The following is a 23,776-nucleotide window of genomic DNA, read 5'->3' on the forward strand; positions in this document are numbered from 1 at the left end:
ACCTTTACTATTCAACATAGTGCTGGAAGTTCTAGCCAATACAATTGGGCAAGACAAGGAAATAAAGGGAATCCAAATGGGAGCATTGGAGGTCAAACTCTCCCTCTTTGCTGACGACATGATCTTATACTTAGAGAATCCCAAGGACCCAACCACAAGACTCCTAGAAGTCATCAAAAAATACAGTAATGTTTCAGGATATAAAATCCATGTCCACAAGTCAGTAGCCTTTGTGTACACTAATAACAGTCAAGATGAGAAGCTAATTAAGGACACAACTTCCTTCACCATAGTTTCAAAGAAAATTAAATACCTAGGAGTATACCTAACGAAGGAGGTGAAGGACCTCTACAAAGAAAACTATGAAATCCTCAGAAAGGAAATAGCAGAGGATATTAACAAGTGGAAGAACATACCATGCTCATGGATGGGAAGAATCAACATTGTTAAAATGTCTATACTTCCCAAAGCAATCTACCTATTCAATGCCATTCCTATCAAAATACCAACATCGTACTTTCAAGATTTGGAAAAAGTGATTCTGCATTTTGTATGGAACCGGAAAAAAACCCGTATAGCTAAGGCAGTTCTCTGTAACAAAAATAAAGCTGGGGGCATCAGCATCCCAGATTTTAGTCTGTACTACAAAGCCATAGTGTTCAAGACAGCATGGTACTGGCACAAAAACAGAGACATAGACACTTGGAATCGAATTGAAAACCAAGAAATGAAACTAACATTTTACAACCACCTAATCTTTGATAAACCAAACAAGAACATACCTTGGGGGAAAGACTCCCTATTCAATAAATGGTGTTGGGAGAACTGGATGTCTACATGTTAAAGACTGAAACGGGACCCACACCTTTCCCCACTCACAAAAATTGATTCAAGATGGATAAAGGACTTAAATTTAAGGCATGAAACAATAAAAATCCTCCAAGAAAGCATAGGACAAACACTGGAAGATATTGGCCTGGGGAAAGACTTCATGAAGAAGACTGCCATGGCAATTGCAACAACAACAAAGATAAACAAATAGGACTTCATTAAACTGAAAAGCTTCTGTACAGCTAGGGAGACAATAACCAAAGCAAAGAGAGAGACAACCTACACAATGGGAAAGGATATTTGCATATTTTCAATCAGACAAAAGCTTGATAACTAGGATCTATAGAGAACTCAAATTAATCCACATGAAAAAAGCCAACAATCCCATATATCAATGGGCAAGAGACATGAATAGAACTTTCTCTAAAGACAACAGACGAATGGCTAACAAACACATGAAAAAATGTTCATCATCTCTATATATTAGAGAAATGAAAATCAAAACAACCCTGAGATGTCATCTAACCCCAGTGAGAATGGCCCACATCACAAAATCTCAAAACTGCAGATGCTGGCATGGATGTGGAGAGAAGGGAACACTTTTACACTGCTGGTGGGACTGCAAACTAGTACAACCTTTCTGGAAGGAAGTATGGAGAAACCTCAAAGCACTCAAGCTAGACCTCCCATTTGATCCTGCAATCCCATTACTGGGCTTCTACCCAGAAGGAAAGAAATCCTTTTATCATAGGGACACTTGTCCCAGACTGTTTATTGCAGCTCAATTTACAATCGCCAAAATGTGGAAACAGCCTAAATGCCCACCAACCCAGGAATGGATTAACAAGCTGTGGTATATGTATACCATGGAATACTATTCAGCCATTAAAAAAAATGGAGACTTTACATCCTTCATATTAACCTGGATGGAAGTGGAAGACATTATTCTTAGTAAAGCATCACAAGAATGGAGAAGCATGAATCCTATGTACTCAATTTTGATATGAGGACAATTAATGACAATTAAGGCTATGGGGGGGAAAGGAAAAGCAGAGAGAGGGAAGGGGGGAGGGGGGTAGGGCCTTGGTGTGTGTCACACTTTATGGGGGCAAGACATGATTGCAAGAGGGACTTTACCTAACAATTTCAATCAGTGTAACCTGGCTTATTGTACCCTCAATGAATCCCCAACAATAAAAAAAAAAAAAAAAAAAAGAAATTGAAGACACAAATAAATGGAAGGATATCTGTGTAGGTTAATTTAAAGAATTAATACTGTCAAGATGTCCACATTGCCCACTGATTCTATAAATTCAGTGCAACCTCTGTTAAAATTCTATTGAAGTTTTTCACAGAAATAGGACAAAAATCAGATTCTAAAATCTATAGAGAGCTAAAAGAGACCATAGATAGTTATACGCTGAGCAAGAAAAAATAGCTTGAAGTCCTCATTACTTGCTGATTTCAAATTATATTACTAAGCTATTGCAATGAAAATAATATGGTACTGTGATAAAACAGATATATAGGCCAGTGGTAATGAATAGAGGGCCCAGCAATAAACTCACACACATAGTCAACTAATTTTTGAGAAAGACACTAAAAATATAAAACAGAAAAAGGATAGTCTCTGCAAAAAGAAAAGAAAAAGAAAGAAACTGGATTCTTACACTATATAATAAAAAATCAACTGAAAATGGATTAAAGACTTAAACTTAAGACCAGATACCATAAAACTTATTGAAGAAAAGAGATGAAAATTTCTTTGATATTGGTCTTGGCAATAAACAAGTGGACTACATGAAACTAACAAGAGTTTCTACACAACAAAGAAAAAAAATCAACAAAAATGGTAGGTAAATCATGTAATGGGAGAAAATACTTGCAAACCATATGTGTATATCCAGTAGGAATCTCATTTAAAATATATAAAGAATTCATACAACTAGATAGCAAAAATCCCCAAATAACCCAATTTTTAAAATGAGCAAACGACTTGAATAGATTATTTCTTTAAAGAAGAAATTAAAATCATCAACAGGTATGTGGTATGATATCAACATTATTAATTATCAGATAAATGCAAATCAAAACCACAATGAGATATTGCTTTATACTTATTGGAATGACTATTATCAAAAGGACAAGATGAGTGCTGGCAAGGACACAGAGAAAAGGGAACACTTGTACACTGTTGGAATGTACAGTCATTACAGAAAACAGTATGGAGGCTCCTCTAAAAATTAAAACAAGTTACTACCATACAATCCAGAAATTCCATTTCTGAGTTATATCCAAAGGAAATAAAACCACAATCTGGAAATTACATCTGTACTCCCATGTTCACTGCAGCATTACTCATGATTGCCAATATATAGAAATCATCTATTTATTCCTCAACAGACAAATGGGTAAAGAAAATATGTGTATATACAGTGTATGTATTTATGCATAAATATATCATAGAATACTATTTGTCCTTAAAAAGAAGGAAATCCTGCTATTTTCAACAACATGATAAACCTGGAGGACATTATGGTAAAGGAAACAAATCAGACATGAAAAGATAAATACTTTTTGATCTCATGAAATCCAAAAAGGTCAAACTCATAGAAACAGAGAGTAGAAAGGTATTTACCAGGGACTCAGTGTGGGAAAACGGCAAATGTTGGTCAAAGCATATAACATTTCAGTTATGCAGGATGAATAAATTCTGGAGATCTAATATAGAAACTAGGGACTGCTATAGTTTGAATGTTTTGTCCCCTCCAAATTTCATGTTGAAACTTAATCTCCAATTCAACAGTATTAGGAGGTATGGCCTTTGGCAGGTGATTGAAGCATGAGGCCTCTACTCTTGCAAATGGGGTTAAGTGCCCTCATAAGAGGGCCTGACAAAGGGATTTTGTCCTTTTTTATTTTTTTGCCCTTCCAATTTCTGCCTTATAAGGACAAATCATCCCTCCCTTCTGGACGATGAAGTTCAAGGCATCATCTTGGAGAGGAAATAGGAGCTCACCAGACACCTAACCCTGCCAGTGTCTTGTTCTTACACTTCCGAGACCCCAAAACTGTCAGAGTAAATTTGTGTTCTTTATAAATTACCCAGAGTGTGATACAACACACTATAGCAGCACAACAGACTAACAGAGGGACTATAGATCACGATGCTATATTACACTTGTGCAATTTTCTAAGAGGGTAGATATTAAGTGTTTTCACCACATATAGGAAAAAAGGTAATTATGTGAGGTTATTAATACATGAACAGCTTGATTATGCTAATCATTTCACAATATATATGTATATCAAAAATATTATTATATTTTTAAAACATATACAATTTTTATTTGTCAATTATACCTCAATAAAACTTGGGAAAAATAACGCTGGAATGCATCAGGTTGCTTCCCCTTCATGATCTAGGTAAACCAACCTTGATGTTTTTAAAATGAATTGTCAACCTCCAAAAAATTTTAGAATGATATCCCCTAGGAAGACATATGACAGCAAGAAAAGGCTTCATTTATTTAGAAACATCAAATAAATTGATATTTCTTGGAACCTGAAGCTTTCTCCTTCAATAAACACCAAAGCATTTCTTATTTGAACCAGTTTTGAGAGAACTCTTGCCAAACTGCCTGATGTATTTCTGTGCCTTTTGCAGTCAGGGAATTCTAAACACATATTTCTTAGGGTCATAAACTTCTCTAAAGAAAGTAACAGAAGGGAAGTAACAGTGGGGTAGGGGGAGGCACAGAACAGGAAAATAAATACCTAGTCTTTTCTGCAAATCAAATGATGAATGTGTACTAGTAGTAACAATAGGTGAACAAAAGGTATAATCGTGCCTTGTTCAATGGAAGCATTGGATATGTAATTATGCATTTTCCTGATTCCTGCCTGGATGTTTGCTCCGAGCATTACTGCCAGTCTCTCTGAGGAAAACCACGAAAAACCTGCAATGTACCGCTTTCATCTGACGCTGTAACAGTCACCATTGTCAGAGTCACTAATGGTTATCGTGGTTTATCACGTGCTGGCTGCAGGGCAATGGGATTAACATGGATGACTTTATCACTGCTTTCAATGGCTCCATGTGACAGACACTATTATCAGGACCACTTTCAGATATGGGGGAAGCAATATAGAACCTGCAAAATTGCATTCTGGGAAATTGCAGAGGCAAAATATGAACCTGGTTATTTAGACTTCAGAGTCCTCATGTTGATATTGCGCCACAGTCCTGGGCATCCAAGGGGAGCTGGGAGCAAGGGCATATGAAAGAAGAAGTGAGGGTCTGCAGAGAGCCACAGCTGTGGGTCCCGAGCACGGCGCCTTCATTCAGCTGAGGAGCTGCACAGTGGGAGGCTGGGTATGGTGAAATTCTGCAGAAGGCAATGAATGCCCACGTCTCATTAATTCCTCCACTCAACCCTGCCTCATCTTGAGAGGAAAATGTAGTTTGCAAAATGCATAAATTCCAGAATATGCAGGTATGCAATAGTGCATGAATTTAGGACATTGCAAAAGCAAATTCACAGCAAGTAAAAAGAACATTCAGATGCGTTTCCGAGAGACAACCAGCAAATGATGAAGCCATTTGCCAACACAGATGCGGCTCCCTATTTTCTCCCCACACCCTGAAAGGCTGTTTTCATTTCATGAACACAGATGGAAAAAGGAGAATCTTCTTTGCTCCCCATACTTTATGATGCCCCTGAGGCTTTCTACCAGTCTGAAGCCCTGGTAGTGAAGTGTGCAGACTGGTAGGAAGAGTAGCCTTTATTTATTGTTTGAATGGCATTATTATAGATGTAGGTATTTTTTAAATGGAAAACAGTTGTCTCTATTTCTTGACAACTGTCATTTCCAGTCAAGGCTGTGATCCAGCCAAACTGAGTTAGGTACAGTCCCCAGGTAGTCTGCAGACCGCCTTATCTCAAAGCCATTGCACCTGCTCCAGCCTCCTGCTGGGATCCCTTCCTGCTTTCCATTTTACGTCCATCCTCACCCCCAACATCCATCCTCAGAATTCACTGCAACTGGTGCCACTACTGCTATGATAAACATCAGCCGCAGACAGAAAAACACTTGAGACCGATGTGCTAGAGGAATTACAGGTTGATTCTATTATTATTTTTAAAGACTGTTGTCATGTTAAATTTTTATTTAATTTCCAACTTGCAACATATAAGTGAATCTATCAAAATATAAATATTTTATTTTGTAAAATTCCAATGATATTTTACCTTCTATTTTGGAAATACTGACTTAGGGGAAAGCAATTCATTAGCTCATAGAACCAGAGTGGTAAGTTCTGAAGTCACTTCCTGTAAGGACTGATAGGCTAAAGGAGTTTTAAAATACATAGTCAGTATGTATCTTATTCCAAGACATTGGCATGTTACTGATATTCATACTACTCACCAACAAAAGAATGTCAGGTTTCCCCACCAGGGCCAGCGCTGTAGAGAGTTTCCGCCTGGTTCCCCCACTGTAGGTGGACACAGGTTTATTCGCATGGGCTTCCAGGTGTAGGCGCCTCACGAGGTCTCCAGCAACCTGGAAGAGAGCAATTTTCTCACTGCCCATTGCCCCTCTTCAGAGTGCCGGGCAGACCCCGGGGGCTCAGCCCTGATTCCTGCACTGTCCTCCTGCTGTCCCTGCCTACCTTTCCCATACACAGTCCAGTGCATCTCCCGAAATGCCTTCACAGTATAGGAAATAATTGAGAATAAACAGGTGGGAGTTTTTTCTGTGCCTGTAGACATCTCAGGGAGGGTCAGGAACTCAGGGAAGTAGGGTGGGAAGAAAGAAAGACCCCAGGCTGGACCCAGGTGAACATCCAGAGGGGCAAAGAAGGGTGAGCCAAAGAGCAGACTGAGAAAGAACTGAACGGTTATGAAACCAGAAGAGAGCAGTGTCAAAACCTCACGGGAAAAATGAATTGAAGGAAGGTCATGTTCAATATTAACACAGGAAAGAAACTGCCCCAGGATCATGGGGAGCCACTGTCAGAGTTTGTCCACTCAGAGTTTGGTTTATCAACTAGTGGTGGGAGAGGAAATGGAGAAATGTTTCTTATTCACAATTGTTGGAAATCATTATATCAACTCCTGGGGATGGTGGCTACGTTCACCAAACCCACCCACTCAGCCACAGAGGAATTTTGGCTCTTTCCAGGGGCCTGGGGCTCATAACAACTTTATTCTTCACAACCTTTCAACCAGCCAGCTTTTCACATGCCCTTGGAGGCCTAGTCTATTCCCATATCTCTCCTTAGAGGAAATAATTGTCACTACTCTGCGTATTGTGAGCCTATAGAACACTTTTATAGAGCACATCCCAGTGTCATTTGTACCACACCACATTTCCTGTTTCCAGCTCTGTCTCCTGTGCTGAACTGGTTCCTCTTGGGGCCCAAATTAAGCAACTTCTTTGACCCAACTCCACATAATTTAAAACTATATCAGCTTTATTTAAGTCTTGTGACCCCAGAGGTGTTAATGTAGATACATTTTTTTCGATAATATTAAACATCCAGCTGACCAAGATGATGGGAATTATGAAGATGGATTCATACTTGTATGTCCTACATAACTGAATAAAACAGTATAAATTAATGCATATTTTTTGATAAGTGCATAAAAGTTGGGATTAGAATGATGATGACAGTAATGGTAGTAAGATTTTAAAAACCTTTAACAATACTGATAATAATTATGCTGCCCAACAAACGCTCTCAATAGAAATGTTTCTATCTCTTTATTTGTACAGCCTCAAAATAAGAAATGAATTAAGAGGCTCAGAAACAGTTCTTGTGGCCAAACAGCATAATTCAAGGAAATGCAGATTTATGAAACTGAAATCTTAAATCTCTGGCCATCTGCCAAAGAAAATCATCTCAAGGCCAGCAGTTTGTCCTTACTGAAAACAGCAAGAGTGATTTTTCCCAGATTGTTTACTATGACTCATCCTTTTTACTGGCTCCATTCAGTCCAATTATTTCTTTCCTTTTTTTTTTTTTTAGATGGAATCTCACTATGTCACCCTCGGTAGAGCGCTGTGGCGTCACAGCTCACAGCAACCTCCAACTCTAGGGCTTACGCGATTCTTTTGCCTCAGCCTCCCAAGTAGCTGAGACTACGGCTGCCTACCACAATGCCCGGCTATATTTTTGTTGCAGTTGTCACTGCTATTTGCCAGGTCCAGGCCTGGTTGAAACTCGCCAGCCTCAGTGTATGTGGCCGGCGCCCTAGCCGCTGAGCTACAGGTACCAAGCCAGTCCAATGATTTCAATCAATATAAAATAAAAAGTCATTTAATTAAATAAAAATATTTTTTTTTTTTGTGGTTTTTTTGGCCGGGGCTGGGTTTGAACCCGCCACCTCCGGCATATGGGACCGGCGCCCTACTCCTTGAGCCACAGGCACCACCCTAAATAAAAATATTTAAACAAGAGATTTTATTCAAAACAAGCAAACACACAAATATTAATGTAATTGACATGTAAATAGAGACATACAATGACTAGCATTGAGGAATTAAAGATATAAGAGAAATAGTAATGCAGATCCTGATTCCCCAAGACAGGCACTCCTAAGAAGTGTAAGATCAGTTCCTGAAGAGTCCCAAGAGAGATGAAGGAGGGAATCAGGAAGGCTTCCTGGAAGAGAAGGCACAGTCCCCATAAAAAAGAAGGAACTTGAAAACACAGCAGACACTGTTGGGAAGCTTTACCTCTTAGAAAAAGCTAATACAGTAAGTCGTTACTTAACATTGCCAATAGGTTCTCGGAAACCACAACTTCAAGCAAATTGATGTACAGGGTGTCCATACAGTTCATGTACAATTTTAAAATGTTTGTAATTTTGTAAGTGCACATGAACTTTATGCACACCCTGAATAATGAAATCAATGTTACCACAGGCTAATTGATGTAAATAAGAGTTCAATTCTAGGGCATATTTCTGGTCACGAAAACATCATCATATTTCTAAATAAGAACCAAAACACTTTTAATGGTAAACACTGAAATAAATGTGAGTTATACACACATTTAAGAAATATTAATGAAAACACGATAATTATTTGCCCAATTATTCCAATGCAGGGTCATAGATGGCCAGCACCTATCCTGGGGGCTCAGGGCATGAGGCAGGACCCCACCTTGAACAGCACAGCATCTCATGGCAGGTAGTGCACTCTCTCTGTCAGACCTGGACAATTTAGACATGCTGATTAACTAATGTGCACAACTTTGGGATATAGGAAGGGAACCAAAGTACCAAGGAAAACCCAGGCAGAGTGGGGAAGAGAGTGCAAAGTCCACACAGACAGTTCAGGTGGGGAATTAATTTTGTTTTTCTCATCATCGTTATAATGAAACTATTGGACTATATAACATTATTCAAGGACCTGCTTTAATAGGAGTGAGGATGATAAAATGTGCCACACCTTCTGGGGGCAAGATATGATTGCAAGAGGGTCTTTACCTAACAAATGCAATCAGTGTAACCTGGCTTATTGTACCCTCAATGAATCCCCAACAATAAAAAAAAAAAAATGATATTTTTGTTTGTTTTTGCACTCATAAAAAAATTACTAAAAAGAATGAAAATATGTGTGTATGTGTATGTATTAGAAAAAATTTTTATTTTTCTCGCATTTATTTTATTCAAAATTAGCAATACATAAATGAAATACGATGGACAAATGGTATAAAATGTAATCATATAAGCAAGCTGGTTATGTAGAAATGACTTCAGAATGATAAGAGAAGTTTAGAATAAACTTGCCAAACTATTATTGCATATTTTTATAAAATCAGAAAACATATGTCATGTTTTCCCAGTTTCACAAAAGGTTAAGTGTTTCAGCTAGCAAATTCTGGATTGGTTAACTATAGGAAAGATTCCAGTATATATAAGAATAAATGTGTCAGTTTGATCTAATGCTTTGTGAATGTCAACTTGTCAGAAAACAACTGAAAATAGCCTAATAAGAAGTATTTTGTTGTAGTCTTTTCTGCACTCAGCACCACTGTCAAAGTAACAGAAAACACAATGTCTTTGCAATTGTGGCTGCCAAATGCTGCCTAAACCCCAAAATGTCATAAGTTCATAGAGTTTCTATGCAGTCTGGTATTTTTTACCTGCAAAGCTCTAGAAGTTGTACTATAATTAAGGCAGGAGATTAGGATTCATTTGTTTTTATATCACTACTGCTTAATTATGTTTGGCACACAACAGGACTTTTATAAATATTACTGGAGCCAAAATAAATTGCTCAGAGATTTACACATGTCATCCGTTGGGTTCCAAAGCCAATATTTTTCCACCAGCACATAGGATGCCATGTCGAAATTTCCTGTGAGACAAAGTCCCCATGCTGCAGACACTGGAGTGGATATGGAGAGAAGGGAACACAAACACGCTGAAAACTAATACAGCCCTCTTCGAAAGTAGTATGAAGAATCCTTAAAGAGGTGAAAGTAGGCCTTCCATTTGACCCTGCAATCCCATTACTAAGTATCTACCGAGAAGAAAAAAAATTCATTCTCCCATAAGGACATTGCACTAGAATGTTTATCACAGCTCCATTCATAATTGCCAAGAAAGAACCAAGTGCTCATCAACTCACAAATGGATAAACTATGATATATGTACACCATTTATAATGTTCAGTCATAAAGAAAGATGGAGACTTTACATTTTTCTGTATTTACCTGGATAGATTTGGAGAACATCCTCCCAAGTAAAGTATCACAAGAATGGAACAGTACACAATACTGTTCTGAAACTACTAAATGAGCAACCACACACCCACGCAAGAAAAAAAAATACAATTAAATTCAAGTGGGGGGAGGGGAGAAGAGGGGAGGGGGTGGCGGGAGATGGTTGGGAAAGTTGTCACCTAACAGGCACAATGTAGGGGTATATGTCCCACCTTCTGGTTGAAGGGCTCAACTACAACTTAGACATTACCTAACACATGCTAACTACGTAAACCAATCATTTGTACCCATCTATTAATCTGAAATTTAAAAAAAATGCTTGAGATTGAAGGCCAAAATGAGTAATTAAGTAGGAAAAAGGCGCCAATGATCTTAGACAGAAATGCCTTTTCTCTCACTCTCTGACAATGACCTCCTGGCCATGTTCTTCCTATATTAAAACTTCTAGGAAAACTGTGCTAATGGAAGAAAACTCAAAGACAAAAGTCATGTCTGCAGAGACAACGATGGGAAGGAAGGCACAGGAGAGGTTTTTCCTGGTAGCGATTTGCAGATATCGGCAAAAATAAGATGCAATGGGCCCTACTGTTCATACCAGGGAACCCAAAATTTGGCACTCTCCTCCGTCTTAAAAGTGTAGTTCAGTTGCTTTGGTATGACACTAACCTGAAATTACCCACTACAACGGGCTTCTCTTACATGTTCTCTGTGGCAAGCCAGATGATGTAGCCCTCATCTCCTCATTTGGCCATAACTTGATATAAAATTTTTCACCAGGTTAATTAAACTCAGGTTCAAATATGTAACCCGTACAAAACCATGTCGTATGAATGGAGGGAAATTGAAACTCACTGTACGCCCTGCAGAGCCTAAACTCAGACTCTGTGAAGAGGCATCTTTTTCTCACCTTACTGAACTTTTAGAGGGTAGGAGGGTGACATGACTGTAGAGAGAAATGACCAGCCAGCTGGAGCATGGGTGGACTGGGGGCCCTGGAGAGCAGATGGCACTCAGGGCTAGTGTAGGGGAGAGGACATGAGGCTGAGTGGGCAGGACCCCCCAGCAAGCACAGGAGGGTCTCCCTCTCCTCACAGAGGATATAGGAAGGCTGATCAGTAGGAGGAGGTCCCAGGACCCCCTGAAAGCACAGGAGGTCTCCCTCCCCCACAGAGGACATAAGGAAGGCTGATCAGGAGGAGGAGGTCCTAAGACCCCTCAGCAAACACAGGAGGGTCTCCTTCCCCCACAAAGGATAGAGGAAGGCTGACCAGTAAGAGGAGGTCCCAGGACCCCCCAGCAATCACAGGAGGGTCTCCCTCTCCTTACGGAGGATGTAAGGAAGGCTGACCAGTAGAAGGAGGTCCCAGGACCCCCAGCAAGCACAGGAGGTCTCCCTCCCCCACAGAGGACATAAGGAAGGCTGATCAATAGGAGGAGGTCCCAGGACCCCCAGAAAGCACAGGAGGTCTCCCTCCCCCACAGAGGATACAGGAAGGCCGATCAGTAGGAGGAGGTCCCTGCTTGGAGGAGTCACGTGGTGACCCCACAGAGCTTCTGCTTCTCCAGCCACCCCAGGAGCATAATTACGCCAAGCTACAAATAGCTCCAGGAATTGATCTCATCTTATTTCTCAGTGTCAGAGCAGTGTGTGAATCACAAACATGTTCTCTGGAGCTTGTTTATCTGGGTTCAAAACAAAACCCTGCCACATACTAACCATGTGAACCTGGATAAATTACCTAATCTCTATGTGCCTAAGTTTTCCCATGTGTAAAATGGGGAATAAACATCTACTTGATATGGTGGCTGCAAATTACTTCGAATGGTGCCTGACAGAGCAAATACTGAAAAATTAGCAAAAATAACTGTTTTATTTTATAACTATTTCTTCTAGTAACCTTGTGATAAACACCTCAGAATAGATATGCCTATCCTATAGTTTAAATAGTCCCAAAATTTATAGGAGAAGATATTTACCAGAAAAGGCACTAACTCCTTTGGGAACAGATGGAAAAGTGTGCTGACATCTAGAAACAAGAGCGAGGAGCAATACCGTCTGCAAAATCAGTTGCAGTTTTATAAAAGAAATGAAGCCAGTTCCTAATTGGAGACCATTAAAATAACTTTCCTTGGTAGAGCAGTTCAGAAAAACAAGGCTGGAGACAGCTGGGTATCAGGAGGCAATTGCCCTGAATGACAGGAAGCACCAAGCCGTAGGATATTAAGGAGAGGAGCTTTTCATAGGCACTTTCCCCCTGAACAGCAAAGGGGCCGGCTCAAAGCATTTGCCAAGCATTCTCTTCTTTAATCAAAAACTAACAAGGGTGAGCTAACGGAGTTGAACATCTATCTATTAAAGACTGAGTGGACATTTAGTCCTGGATTTCAATAGCTGTTTAGCAAGGATGAGCAGGTCTCCTGAGGGGTGGTCAGTTATCTTTGCTTTATTAAAACGGGAGGTGAATAAAGGGGCCAGGGACCCTTCAACCACGTGCAGAGATTCTGTTCTAGTTTCACGTGAAGTTACAGAGCATAACTAAGAAAGGAAGGCTGAAGCATTATGCAAACAGCACAGACTGAGCTTTCACAGGCCAGGGAAGGCAATGGCTATTAGTTTTGTCTACTGTGAGTCCTAGGATGTTCCATCTCTTGAAGAGTCTAATTGCAAATGCATCACATAAGCCACTTATTTCTACTCCTGGTTCAGAATCCAGAAATTCAAGGAGCCAGCACCTCACAGATGCTTGATAATCACATGCAGGAAAGGTAAAAATGTGCCTTAAGCAATAGGCATTCTAGCGGCTCCTGGAACTACAGCCTCTGAGCTGTCAGTCAAGGCTGTCATGCTCTGCTTGGCTGGCCACTGCCTGTAAGAGGAAAAGGGGCAGCTGTCTCTTGGTCTCTCACTGTTCACCTGCCACTCTCTCCTCTCCCAGACAGTGATGCAGATGGAGGCCCTGCAGTTTCTGCCACTGGTTTCTTGTCCTAAGGTCACCCAGAAAGGACCCCGCTGGCAGGAATCTTTAGCCCATGCACCAGGCCATGCTTTCCAGCTACTCCCAAATTCCACAGGCTCTGTCCATTATTCCGGTGAGCCCTGGGAATACTGAGCTAATGATACTTGTCCCTGAATACAAATACTCCAGTAAACGGAAAAGGCATTTAGAGAGGGGAAAAAATAAAAAAGAGCAAGTGATACAAAGTTACAAATGATGTTTTCTATATGCTTCAACTCCTACCACATGACTTACTACACTGATACATTCTAAATATAAAAATAAATAAGACAAGCATATTGTAATGTTTCCTTCAGTATGATCATATTGGAAAGTACTGTTCAGGTCAAGTTCATCTGGTACTATTATTCCTTCTCAGAGGGTGAGAGATTTCTTGGGCATCACCAACATTCCTGAATGGGTCCCTTTTTTGGGAAAACTCCGAGGACACTTACCTGAGAGATGTACAGCTTTGGAATCCCCCGTAAGCTGCAATAGTAGTGGAGATGTTCCCAACCTGTCAGAAGCTCATCCAGGGCATCCTGCTGAGGACAGTAGCCAAGTAGCACGCCTGCCGCACCCGCAGAAGACAGATCCACCTCTTCTCTGTGAGAGAAGCAGTCAGGCTGAGAACAGCAGCTCCCAAAACAAACAGCAACTTATCTTTTAATTTGATTCATCAAGTCCACTGCAGTTGGTTTAAGGCAATTAATTCATTTTCCATGAATAGTTTCAACTAATAAAAAGGGAAGGATTTCAGGATATATCCCCCCAAATATGCCTCTTTAGCATATTATTTTGAGCAAGAGGCCATTGAGAACCAGCAAAGGAAAAGCTACATGCTGTCCTTTAAATGCCTAAAAATTGCATATCAATTTCCCCTTTTGAAAAAGAAATTCGTATTCATACAGGAAATTTTTATTTATAAAGTTGTATCCATGTTAAGGAGAGACCTGCTTCTCCAGACAACTCTGGTCACATAGAGACTTATATCTGCATACTGATACAACCCTAATTCGCCATATATTTCCTTCCCTCACCTTCCCATAACTTGGCTCCCCTCCCCAGAAGACCTAACCCCTGCTTCTTTTTCTTTTTGTTTAGCCTCAGATGGTGTATCAGCCTCAATCATTGGGCCTGCTCATTCTGGCCAGAGACTGCTGGAGCCTTGGGCTATCTGAGCCAAAGTCACTGGGCGCCAGGCACTTCCAGAACTGTGTGAACCACCACAACCCCCCAATCCTCACCCTGTTGCTGGATCTGGCTGTGTCACACTCCAGAGCTACTCCCACAACCAGAACTCCCTGGCTGGGGCAGCCCCAGAGGAACTACACAGGGTCACTCCCTACAAAGATCCAGCAACAATACAGTGATCCCCCTGGGGTCTAATCTAGGAGAGGCACCTCAACAACTCTGAGGACAGCTAGAGGCAAAGGTGAAAAAACAATCATGAGGCAAAATCAATAGATAAACACTAGCAATATGAACAATCAGAGTAGATAAACTCCCCCAAGGATCAATGGGACAGACACAGCACAAGATCCCATGCACAAATAGCAGAGATGTTAGAAATCAAATTCAGAATCTGGATAGCAAATAAGATCGACTATAATTCCAAGCAGTAACCCAAAAGATATCTCAAGAATTCAATGAATTCAAAGACCAAATGACCAAAGATTTTGACATATTGAGACAAGAAATTGCAGCCCGCAAACATAGACTGAGAAACACAGACAAATCCCTCATTAACAGAATAAAGCAAGCAGAAGAAAGGATTTCTGACATTGAAGACAAAGCTTTCAAACACTCCCTAACTCTCAAAGAGGAAGAGAAATGGAGGGCAAAAACAGATCACTCTCTCAGAGAGCTCTGGGATAATTTGAAGAAAATCAATATTCGTCATATAGGGATCCCAAAAGTGACAAAGTGGCTTCACAAGGCACAGTGTCTTTTCTCCATGAGATTATGAAAGAGAACTTTCCAGACATGCCAAGAGATTCTGAAATTCAGATAGCAGACAGTCTCAGAACTCCAGCACGACTCAACCCGAATAAGACATCCCCCAGACACATCATAATCAATTTCACTAAAGTTAATATCAAGGAGAAAATTCTGAAAGCAGCCAGACAAAAGAAAACCATCACCTACAAGGGGAAGAATATTAGAATAACTGCAAATCTCTCTGCTGAAATCTTTCAGGCTAGAAGAGGATGGTCATCAACTTTTAATCTCCTAAAACAAAATAACTTTCAACCCAGGATCCTGTATCCAGCTAAATTAAGTTTCATTTATGAAGGAAAAATTAAATACTTTAACAACATTCACATGTTGAAGAAATTTGCCATAACTAAACCACCTCTCCAGGATATTCTCAGACCTATCCTCCATAATGAACAGCGTAATCCTCCACCACAAAATTAACCCACCCAGAAAATTCTGATCAAATTCCAACTTCCACAGTCGCAAAAGGATTAAAAATGTCCACCGGACTATCAAAAGGCTTATCAATATTCTCAATTAATGTGAATGGTTTAAATTGTCCTCTAAAGAGGCACAGGTTAGCTGACTGGATACAAAAACTCAAGCCCGATATCTGCTGCAAACAAGAATCTCGCCTTACATTAAAAGACAAATATAGACTCAAGGTGAAGGGATGGTCATCTATACTCCAGGCAAATGGAAAGCAGAAAAAAGGAGGCATTGCAATCCTATTCGCAGATGCAATAGGCTTTAAAAAAACAAACTAAAGAAAGATAAGGATGGATACTTCATATTTGTTAAAGGCAATACTCAAAATGATGAGATTTCAATTATTAATATTTATACACACAAGCAGAATGCACCTCAATTTATAAGAGAAACTCTAACAGACATGAGCAACTTGATTTCCTCAAGTTCCATAGTAGTTGGAGATTTCAATATCCCTCCAGCAGTACTGGATAAATCCTCCAAAAAGAAGCTAAGCAAAGAAATTTTAGACTTAAACTTAACCATTCAACATCTGGACTTAACAGACATCTACAGAACATTTCATCCCAAAAAAACTGAACACACATTCTTCTCATCAGCACACGGAACATACTCCAAAATCAACCACATCCTAGGCCACAAATCCAACCTCAGAAAATTAAAAAAAAAAAAAAAATAGAAATCATTCCTTGCATCTTCTCAGACCATCATGGAATAAAAATTGAACTCAATAACAATAGGAATCTGCATACCCATACAAAAACATGAAAGCTAAATAACCTTATGCAGAAGGATAGATGGGTTATAGACGAAATTAAGAAAGAAATCACAAAATTTTTGGAACAAAACAACAATGAAGACACAAATTATCAGAACCTCTGGGATACTGCAAAGGCAGTCCTAAGAGGGAAACTTATAGCACTGCAAGCCTTCCTCAAGAAAACAGAAAGAGAGGAAATTAATAACTTAATGAGACATCTCAAGCAACTGGAGAAGAAAGAATATTCCAACCCCAAACCCAGCAGAAGAAAAGAAATAACTAAAATCAGAGCAGAATTAAATGAAATTGAAAACAAAAGAATTATACAACAGATCAATAAATCCAAAAGTTGGTTTTTTGAAAAGATCAATAAAATAGATAAAACTCTGGCCAAACTAACCAGGAAAAAAAGAGTAAAATCGCTACTCTTATCAATCAGATATGACAAAGATGAAATAACAACAGACCCCTCAGAAATTCAAAAAATCCTTAACAAATATTACAAGAAAATCTACTCTCAGAAATATGAAAATCTGAAAGAAATTGACCAATACTTGGAAGTACACCACCTACCAAGAGTTAGCCAGAACCAAGTGGAAATGTTGAACAGGCCTATATCAAGCTCTGAAATAGCATCGACTGTACAAAATCTCCCTAAAAAGAAAAGCCCAGGACCAGATGGCTTTACTTCAGAATTCTACCAACCTTTAAAGAAGAACTAGTACCTATATTACTAAACTTCTTCCAAAATATAGAAAAAGAAGGAATACTACCCAACACATTCTACAAAGATAACATAACCTTGATCCCTAAACAAGGGAAAGACCCAACAAGAAAAGAAATTATAGACCAATATCACTAATGAATATTGATGCAAAAATATTCAATAAGATAATAACAAACAGAAACCAACAACACATGAAAAAAATTATACACCATGACCAAGTGGGATTAATCCCAGGGTCTCAAGGCTGGTTCAACATATGTAAATCTATAAATGTAATTCAGCACATAAACAAACTAAAAAATAAAGACCATATGATTTTCTCAATTGATGCAGAAAAAGCTTTTGATAATATCCAGCATCCCTTCATGATCAGAACACTTAAGAAAATTGGTATAGAAGAGAAATTTCTTAAACTAATAGAGGCCATCTACAGCCTAATAGAGGCTCAAACCCACAGCCAATATCATATTGAATGGAGTTAAATTGAAATCATTTCCACTTAGATCAGGAACCAGGCAAGGTTGCCCATTGTCTCCATTGCTCTTTAACATTATAATGAAAGTTTTAGCCATTGCAATTAGGGAAGAAAAGGCAATCAAGGGTATCCACATAGGGTCAGAAGAGATCAAACTTTCACTCTTCACAGACAATATGATCGTATATCTGGAAAACACTAGGGATTCTACTACAAAACTTCTAGAAGTGATCAAGGAATACAGTAATGTCTCAGGCTACAAAATCAACACCCATAAATCTGTAGACTTTATATATACCAACAATAACCAGGCCAAAAAAACAGTCAAGGACTCTATTCCTTTCACAGTAGTGACAAAGAAGATGAAATATTTGGGAGTATACCTAAAACAGGATGTGAGAGATCTCTATAAAGAGAACTATGTGGGGGGGGCAGAGACAAGATGGCTGACTGAAGCCAGCTTTCCACAGAGGCTCCCGTCCAGAAGGAGAGTTAAAGGACAGAAATTTAGCAAGTAACCTTGTGGATTGGAGCTGCACCAAGAGAGAAAGTTGAAGAATGCACATTAACCCCACTGAGGCAAGCTGCGACCCCAAGGATACAAATAAAAGGTACAAAATCCATCACCAAGCAGACCGGAGTCCCCTCCCCCATGAGAACATCTCAGAGTGCCCCACAAACAAATGAGCACAGTTCAAAGGTCCTCCTACTACACTCCATGGGAGAGACCCTCTAAAAATTGGACCTACCTCCCCTACTAGGGTGCCACAGCATTCTCCTGACAGGCATAAAACTATATAAAACTGTATATATTCTCTACCTGCAACTCTGAGCTCCCAGCACTCCCCTCCACTCTCACTCTGAGATCTGGAGGCCTTTTCCCCAGGAGTCCAGATGCTTGGGTGATTTCTCAAGGGGTGTGCACAGTGCCTAACCTGCAGCTGGTCAGTGCTGACTCTGGGGCACGAGAGTGAGGAGAGGACAGTCGGCTGAGAGGGAACCACTCCGGAGCGGTGGTTCCCCAAGGCTCAGAGCAGCAGCCGTCTTTTGGAAAAAAATAGGGCTCACTCCCGGATATTCTGAAGCCACCCTCCCTGTCTCCCTGGGCAACCAGAGGAGGCCGGGCATCTACTCAGGTGACAACCACCACAGAACAGATCTGGGACGGAAACGCAGGCCCCATGAGTAAAGGGTTTGCCTGAGGTGGTACCGGCCTGGTGGAGCATGGGGACTAGAAACGCACATGCAGTGCGGGGAAGATCCCAGGCCAGGGATGACCCAGAGGACTACTTTACTGAGCCTAAGACATACCCGGCCCTCAGGGGATCGTCAGCCTATAGACAAAGGAAGACAGGTGGCTAGAACTGTCAACTAACCGAATACAAACCTGCACGAGCAAAGACAGGGCCTGAGGCACAGGCTCTGGGAACTCAAAACAGCTTCTTTTCTGCAGGGGAATTTAGCAGGGACAGAAACAAATTCGTGCAAAGTTGTTCTGTTCTGTCAGTAACATCAATCTGGGGTGGCGCTGGAACTGAGTGAACACCCCCAGGCTCCATTAAGTGCCCGAGGTTGTCAGGCCCCACCACCCCCTGCTAGATAGAGGCAGAGCACAGTGGCCTGGCTGAGCAGAAATAGACTTCCTTGTGATTCAGGCAGGTGCAAACCCCTGGAGTATCTGTTCACTACAGGCAACTGGGTCAGCCAACTGCAGGGCTATCAGTGACCGGGTGTGACAGAGGTGCAAGGTGGGGAAGGAGGCATCAACCTTCCCAGACTGATCTATTTGCTCGGTGTCTCCTCCTCACTCCATGCAGCACTGGAGCAAGCCATATCAGAGTAGTCTCCAGACCCCTGTGATCCAGTTGCCAGAGACCTTTTAAACTCTCCCTCTTGAGACAGGTGCTGACTGAGACAATTGATTTGGACCTTTTGAACTGAGCCAGTCGCCCAAGGACTATTCAGGTGGTGTTCTGGGTGTGTGGTTGTAGGAAGGTTTGATTTTCCTTTTCCAATTGTTGCATGTGAGGAGCAGGGCGACTGAATTGCTAGTATTTCTCCACAGTTACTCTGGCTGAGACTTCAACCCAGAGTAACTGTTTCACTAGAATCGGACAGAGACCAGCTGAAAACAAGACAGAACCACTTATCCCACCACACAAAACACGGCCCAAGTTTCTCAGGCCATAGCACTGTACAGGTCCTCAACAAAGCTCCAGGGGGAAAAAAATTAAAAAAAATCAAACGGTGTAAAACAATCACGGGGCGGAATCAGCGGAAAAGCTCTGGTAACATGAATAACCAGAATAGATCACCGCCCCCCCAGAAAAGATATGGCAGATGTAACTGAAGATCCCATTCATAAACAGCTGGCCGAGATGTCAGAAATCGAATTCAGAATTTGGATTGCAAACAAGATTAATAAAATGGAGGAAAATTTGGAATTAGAAATTCAAGTAGCAATTCAAAAGTCAAAATTAGAAATTTGAAGAGAAATTCAAAAGTTGTCTCGAGAATTTAACGAATTTTAAGACAAAATCACCAAAGATTTTGATGCACTGAAGGAAGAATTTGCAGCCCTCAAAGATCTGAAAAATACAGTAGAATCCCTCAGTAACAGAGTGGAGCAAACAGAAGAAAGGAGTTCTGACATTGAAGACAAAGCCTTTGAACGCTCCCAAACTCTCAAAGATGAAGAGAAATGGAGAGCAAAAACGGAACATTCTCTCAGAGAGCTCTGATTTTATGAGACCTCATTTTGCTTATCTGTGTTGAAGATCATGAAAAGTCTTAGTGGACCTATTTATGTATTTATTTTTTACTAATCAGAGTTTTTAGTGTTTGTGTATTTAATATGTGGCCCAAGACAACTCTTCTTCCAATGTGAAGCAAAGAGATAAAAAAAAAAAAAGGTAGGACCCGTGCTTTAAATCATCTGTACATTACTTACAATGCCTAAATAATGCAAGTGCTATTACACAGCATTGTTTAGGGAATAATGACAAGGGATAAATTCTATATATGTTTAGTACAGGTACAATCATACACCCTTTTTGAATATTTCTGAGCTCCACAGAAGTGTAGGGTCCCCTGGATTCTCCCAAGTGTCTCTCCAGTTCTGGGACATTAGATTGCTGTGTGACCTCAATGCTCTGAAACTTCTAAGAGTTGACAATTTTCAACTTTTCAGGATTTATTTTCTTCTTTTAGAATGAAAATAAAAACTTTCAAGCTCTTTAAATGTTATACCAGAAATCTGAACTCAGTAACCTTATCACTAGAGATTTTGTTTCATCTTTTTCATGTGCCATATCTCATCCCCTCAGAAAAAGCTATAAATTTTATATATGTCTCTCCAGCCCACATATTGTCAGCCATCCCTTCACTCATCAATTCAATGGCTTCTAATCTATACCCTGCCACAATTTTGTAAGTTCACTTCTGGCATTACTAATTTAATATTCTGCACTTTTAATTCTGCTCTTGAATATGACAAATACACCAGAAAAATGGATTTGTGATCCACTATGTATTTAGATTCCTTTATACTAGTTCCTGTCACACCCCTATTCTCTTGTCTTTCAAATTCAGCTGGGTCATTTGTCAGAATGTGCTATAAAAAAATTTTCACATCTGTGTTATAAAAATTTACTCATTTAGATCAAGAAAATACTACATTTTCTGAAAGTACTTTCCTATATTTAAATAAGTCAAACATGAATGCCTAACTTTCAGTTATAGTCTTTAATTTTGTACAATAATTTTTATCTGTTTTCTTATTTACTAATTCTTGCGTAGGCAGCAAGATTATCAGATAAAATACAAGATTTACACTTTCTTTTGTATTTTAGACAGTCAATAAATGTTAAGTATGTACCATGAAATATTTGTGGGTATTATGCAAAAAAACAAACAAACAAAAAAAAAACACTTGTTTGTTCAAGTTTCAAATATTCCCTATATGGGAGAATATTTATAAAGGATAATGTATATATATTACCAATGTGCTATTTTTAAAATATTCATTATAAAAATTGAAGCTCAACTGAGAGTGGTTTTAAATAGCCCACAAAATAATGGAAAAACTCTATATAAAATGCAGGAAAATCAATCTAATAGCTAGGAATTAATAATTCAAATCCCTAAGAAAAGAACAACTCACTGCAATGAGACATATACTCTGATTTTTACTTGACATATTCACCTCTCATACAGGATAAAGGAGGAGAGGTGGTGATGCTGTATAGAAAGTGACTGTCCAGCTAAGCAAAGCTGGTATCATTTTTCTCAAGAGATAAAAACTGGGGCTCATGATCACCAAGGCAGACAGGACTTGAGGAGCCAATATGTCAGAGAGCAGAGAGAGAGGAAAGATCTGATAACTGTAAGGTGCTTTCACCCTTGTCATACTCATTAATTCATGAGCAATGGAGCCCTACAATCAAAGAGGGAAAGCCCAACACAAGTCTGATAAGCTAAAAAGTGAGCAAAACTATCAGGTTTATAATAAACGTGTAGTAATAAAAACTGGAGTGAATCAGACAGTTGGGTGTTGGGATCTGGTAAATAGCCATAGCTTTGAATCAGGATCACTAAAAGCTAAAACCCTGGAAAACATAAAATTAAACAAGTCCTTAAAAGTTTCTTTAATAAGATCATTTAATTTTCTGACTGTATTAAAATGATTTTTCCTGTTCTAATTACACATCAAATCCAAAAATAATTCTCCTTTGAGGAAAACAGAATCCCACAGTTCTAAATGTTTTCATTCACTCAAACTTTATCAAGTGTAAGGGGTTGATTCATGTTCCACCAAAAACAGACAAAACCATGTTGGAGTCTTAACTCACGGAATCTAAGAATATGACCTTTTTTGGAAATAGGGTGTTGCAGAGAATATCAAATTGAAATGAGGATATTCTGGTAGGCCCTAATCCAATATGACCACATTCCTCACAGAAAGTGGGAATTTGAGCACACACACATACATAGAGGGAGACTACACAAAAACCAGGGAGAAGACAGCCATAAACAAACCAAGTAGAGAGGCCTGAAACAAATTCTTCCCTCACAACCCTCAGGAGGAAACAACCTTCATGATCTGATCTCAGAAGTCTAGCCTCTAGAAATGGAAGAGAATAAATTTTGGTTATTTAAGCCACCCGGTTCTTAGTATGTCTTGACAGCAATCCTAGTGAACTATATACCAGGAATACCATTAAACAAAACACAGATGAAAACAAAGAAAATAAAAATAAACCCACATGTGATATAGACATTTCAGTTAACAGATATAGATTTTAGTATAGTTCCATTAATCCATGAACAAAAATGATGAAAAAGTGGTGAATTATACTAGAAAGCTAACATCTATAAAGAAGGGCAAAATAAAAATTATTACGTGAAAGTTATAATAAAATGTAAAAGGCAATAAAATTATTTAAACATAGAAACAAATCCTAATATTAATATAATTTGACACAAATACCAGTATTAAGAATACTAACCACATCTCTAAAAATTGTATAGATATTAATATGTCACTACATTATGCATAAAATTTCTGCATAGAAACATGATAATTCAGAGGAAATAGCAAAAATCCTTAAAACACAGGGTATGAAAACAGAAGAAATAAAAAGCCTAAAAATGTCCATATCTAAAAAGAAATTGAATCTTTAATTTAAAATGTTCTGATAAATTCAGGCCCAAATTGATTCACTAGGAGATTTTCTGAAATATTTATGGAAAAACTACATGAATTATACATTATTTTCAA

General features: G+C 39.4%; 1 protein-coding gene across 1 annotated transcript in view; it reads right to left on the reverse strand.

Annotated features, from left to right (window-relative positions):
* ABCA13 (ATP binding cassette subfamily A member 13) overlaps positions 1–23,776 on the reverse strand; it is a 578,079-nt gene that overhangs the window by 49,489 nt on the left and 504,814 nt on the right. Inside the window, exons 56-57 of the mRNA XM_053553839.1 lie at positions 14,022–14,172; positions 6,262–6,396 (exon numbers count right to left, since the gene is read on the reverse strand). Of these exons, the coding sequence (XP_053409814.1) occupies positions 6,262–6,396; positions 14,022–14,172 (286 nt within the window). The remainder of the gene's footprint in view (positions 1–6,261; positions 6,397–14,021; positions 14,173–23,776) is intronic.

This window comes from Nycticebus coucang, chromosome 11 (genome assembly GCF_027406575.1).
Source record: "Nycticebus coucang isolate mNycCou1 chromosome 11, mNycCou1.pri, whole genome shotgun sequence".
NCBI classification, from domain to species: Eukaryota; Metazoa; Chordata; class Mammalia; order Primates; family Lorisidae; genus Nycticebus; species Nycticebus coucang.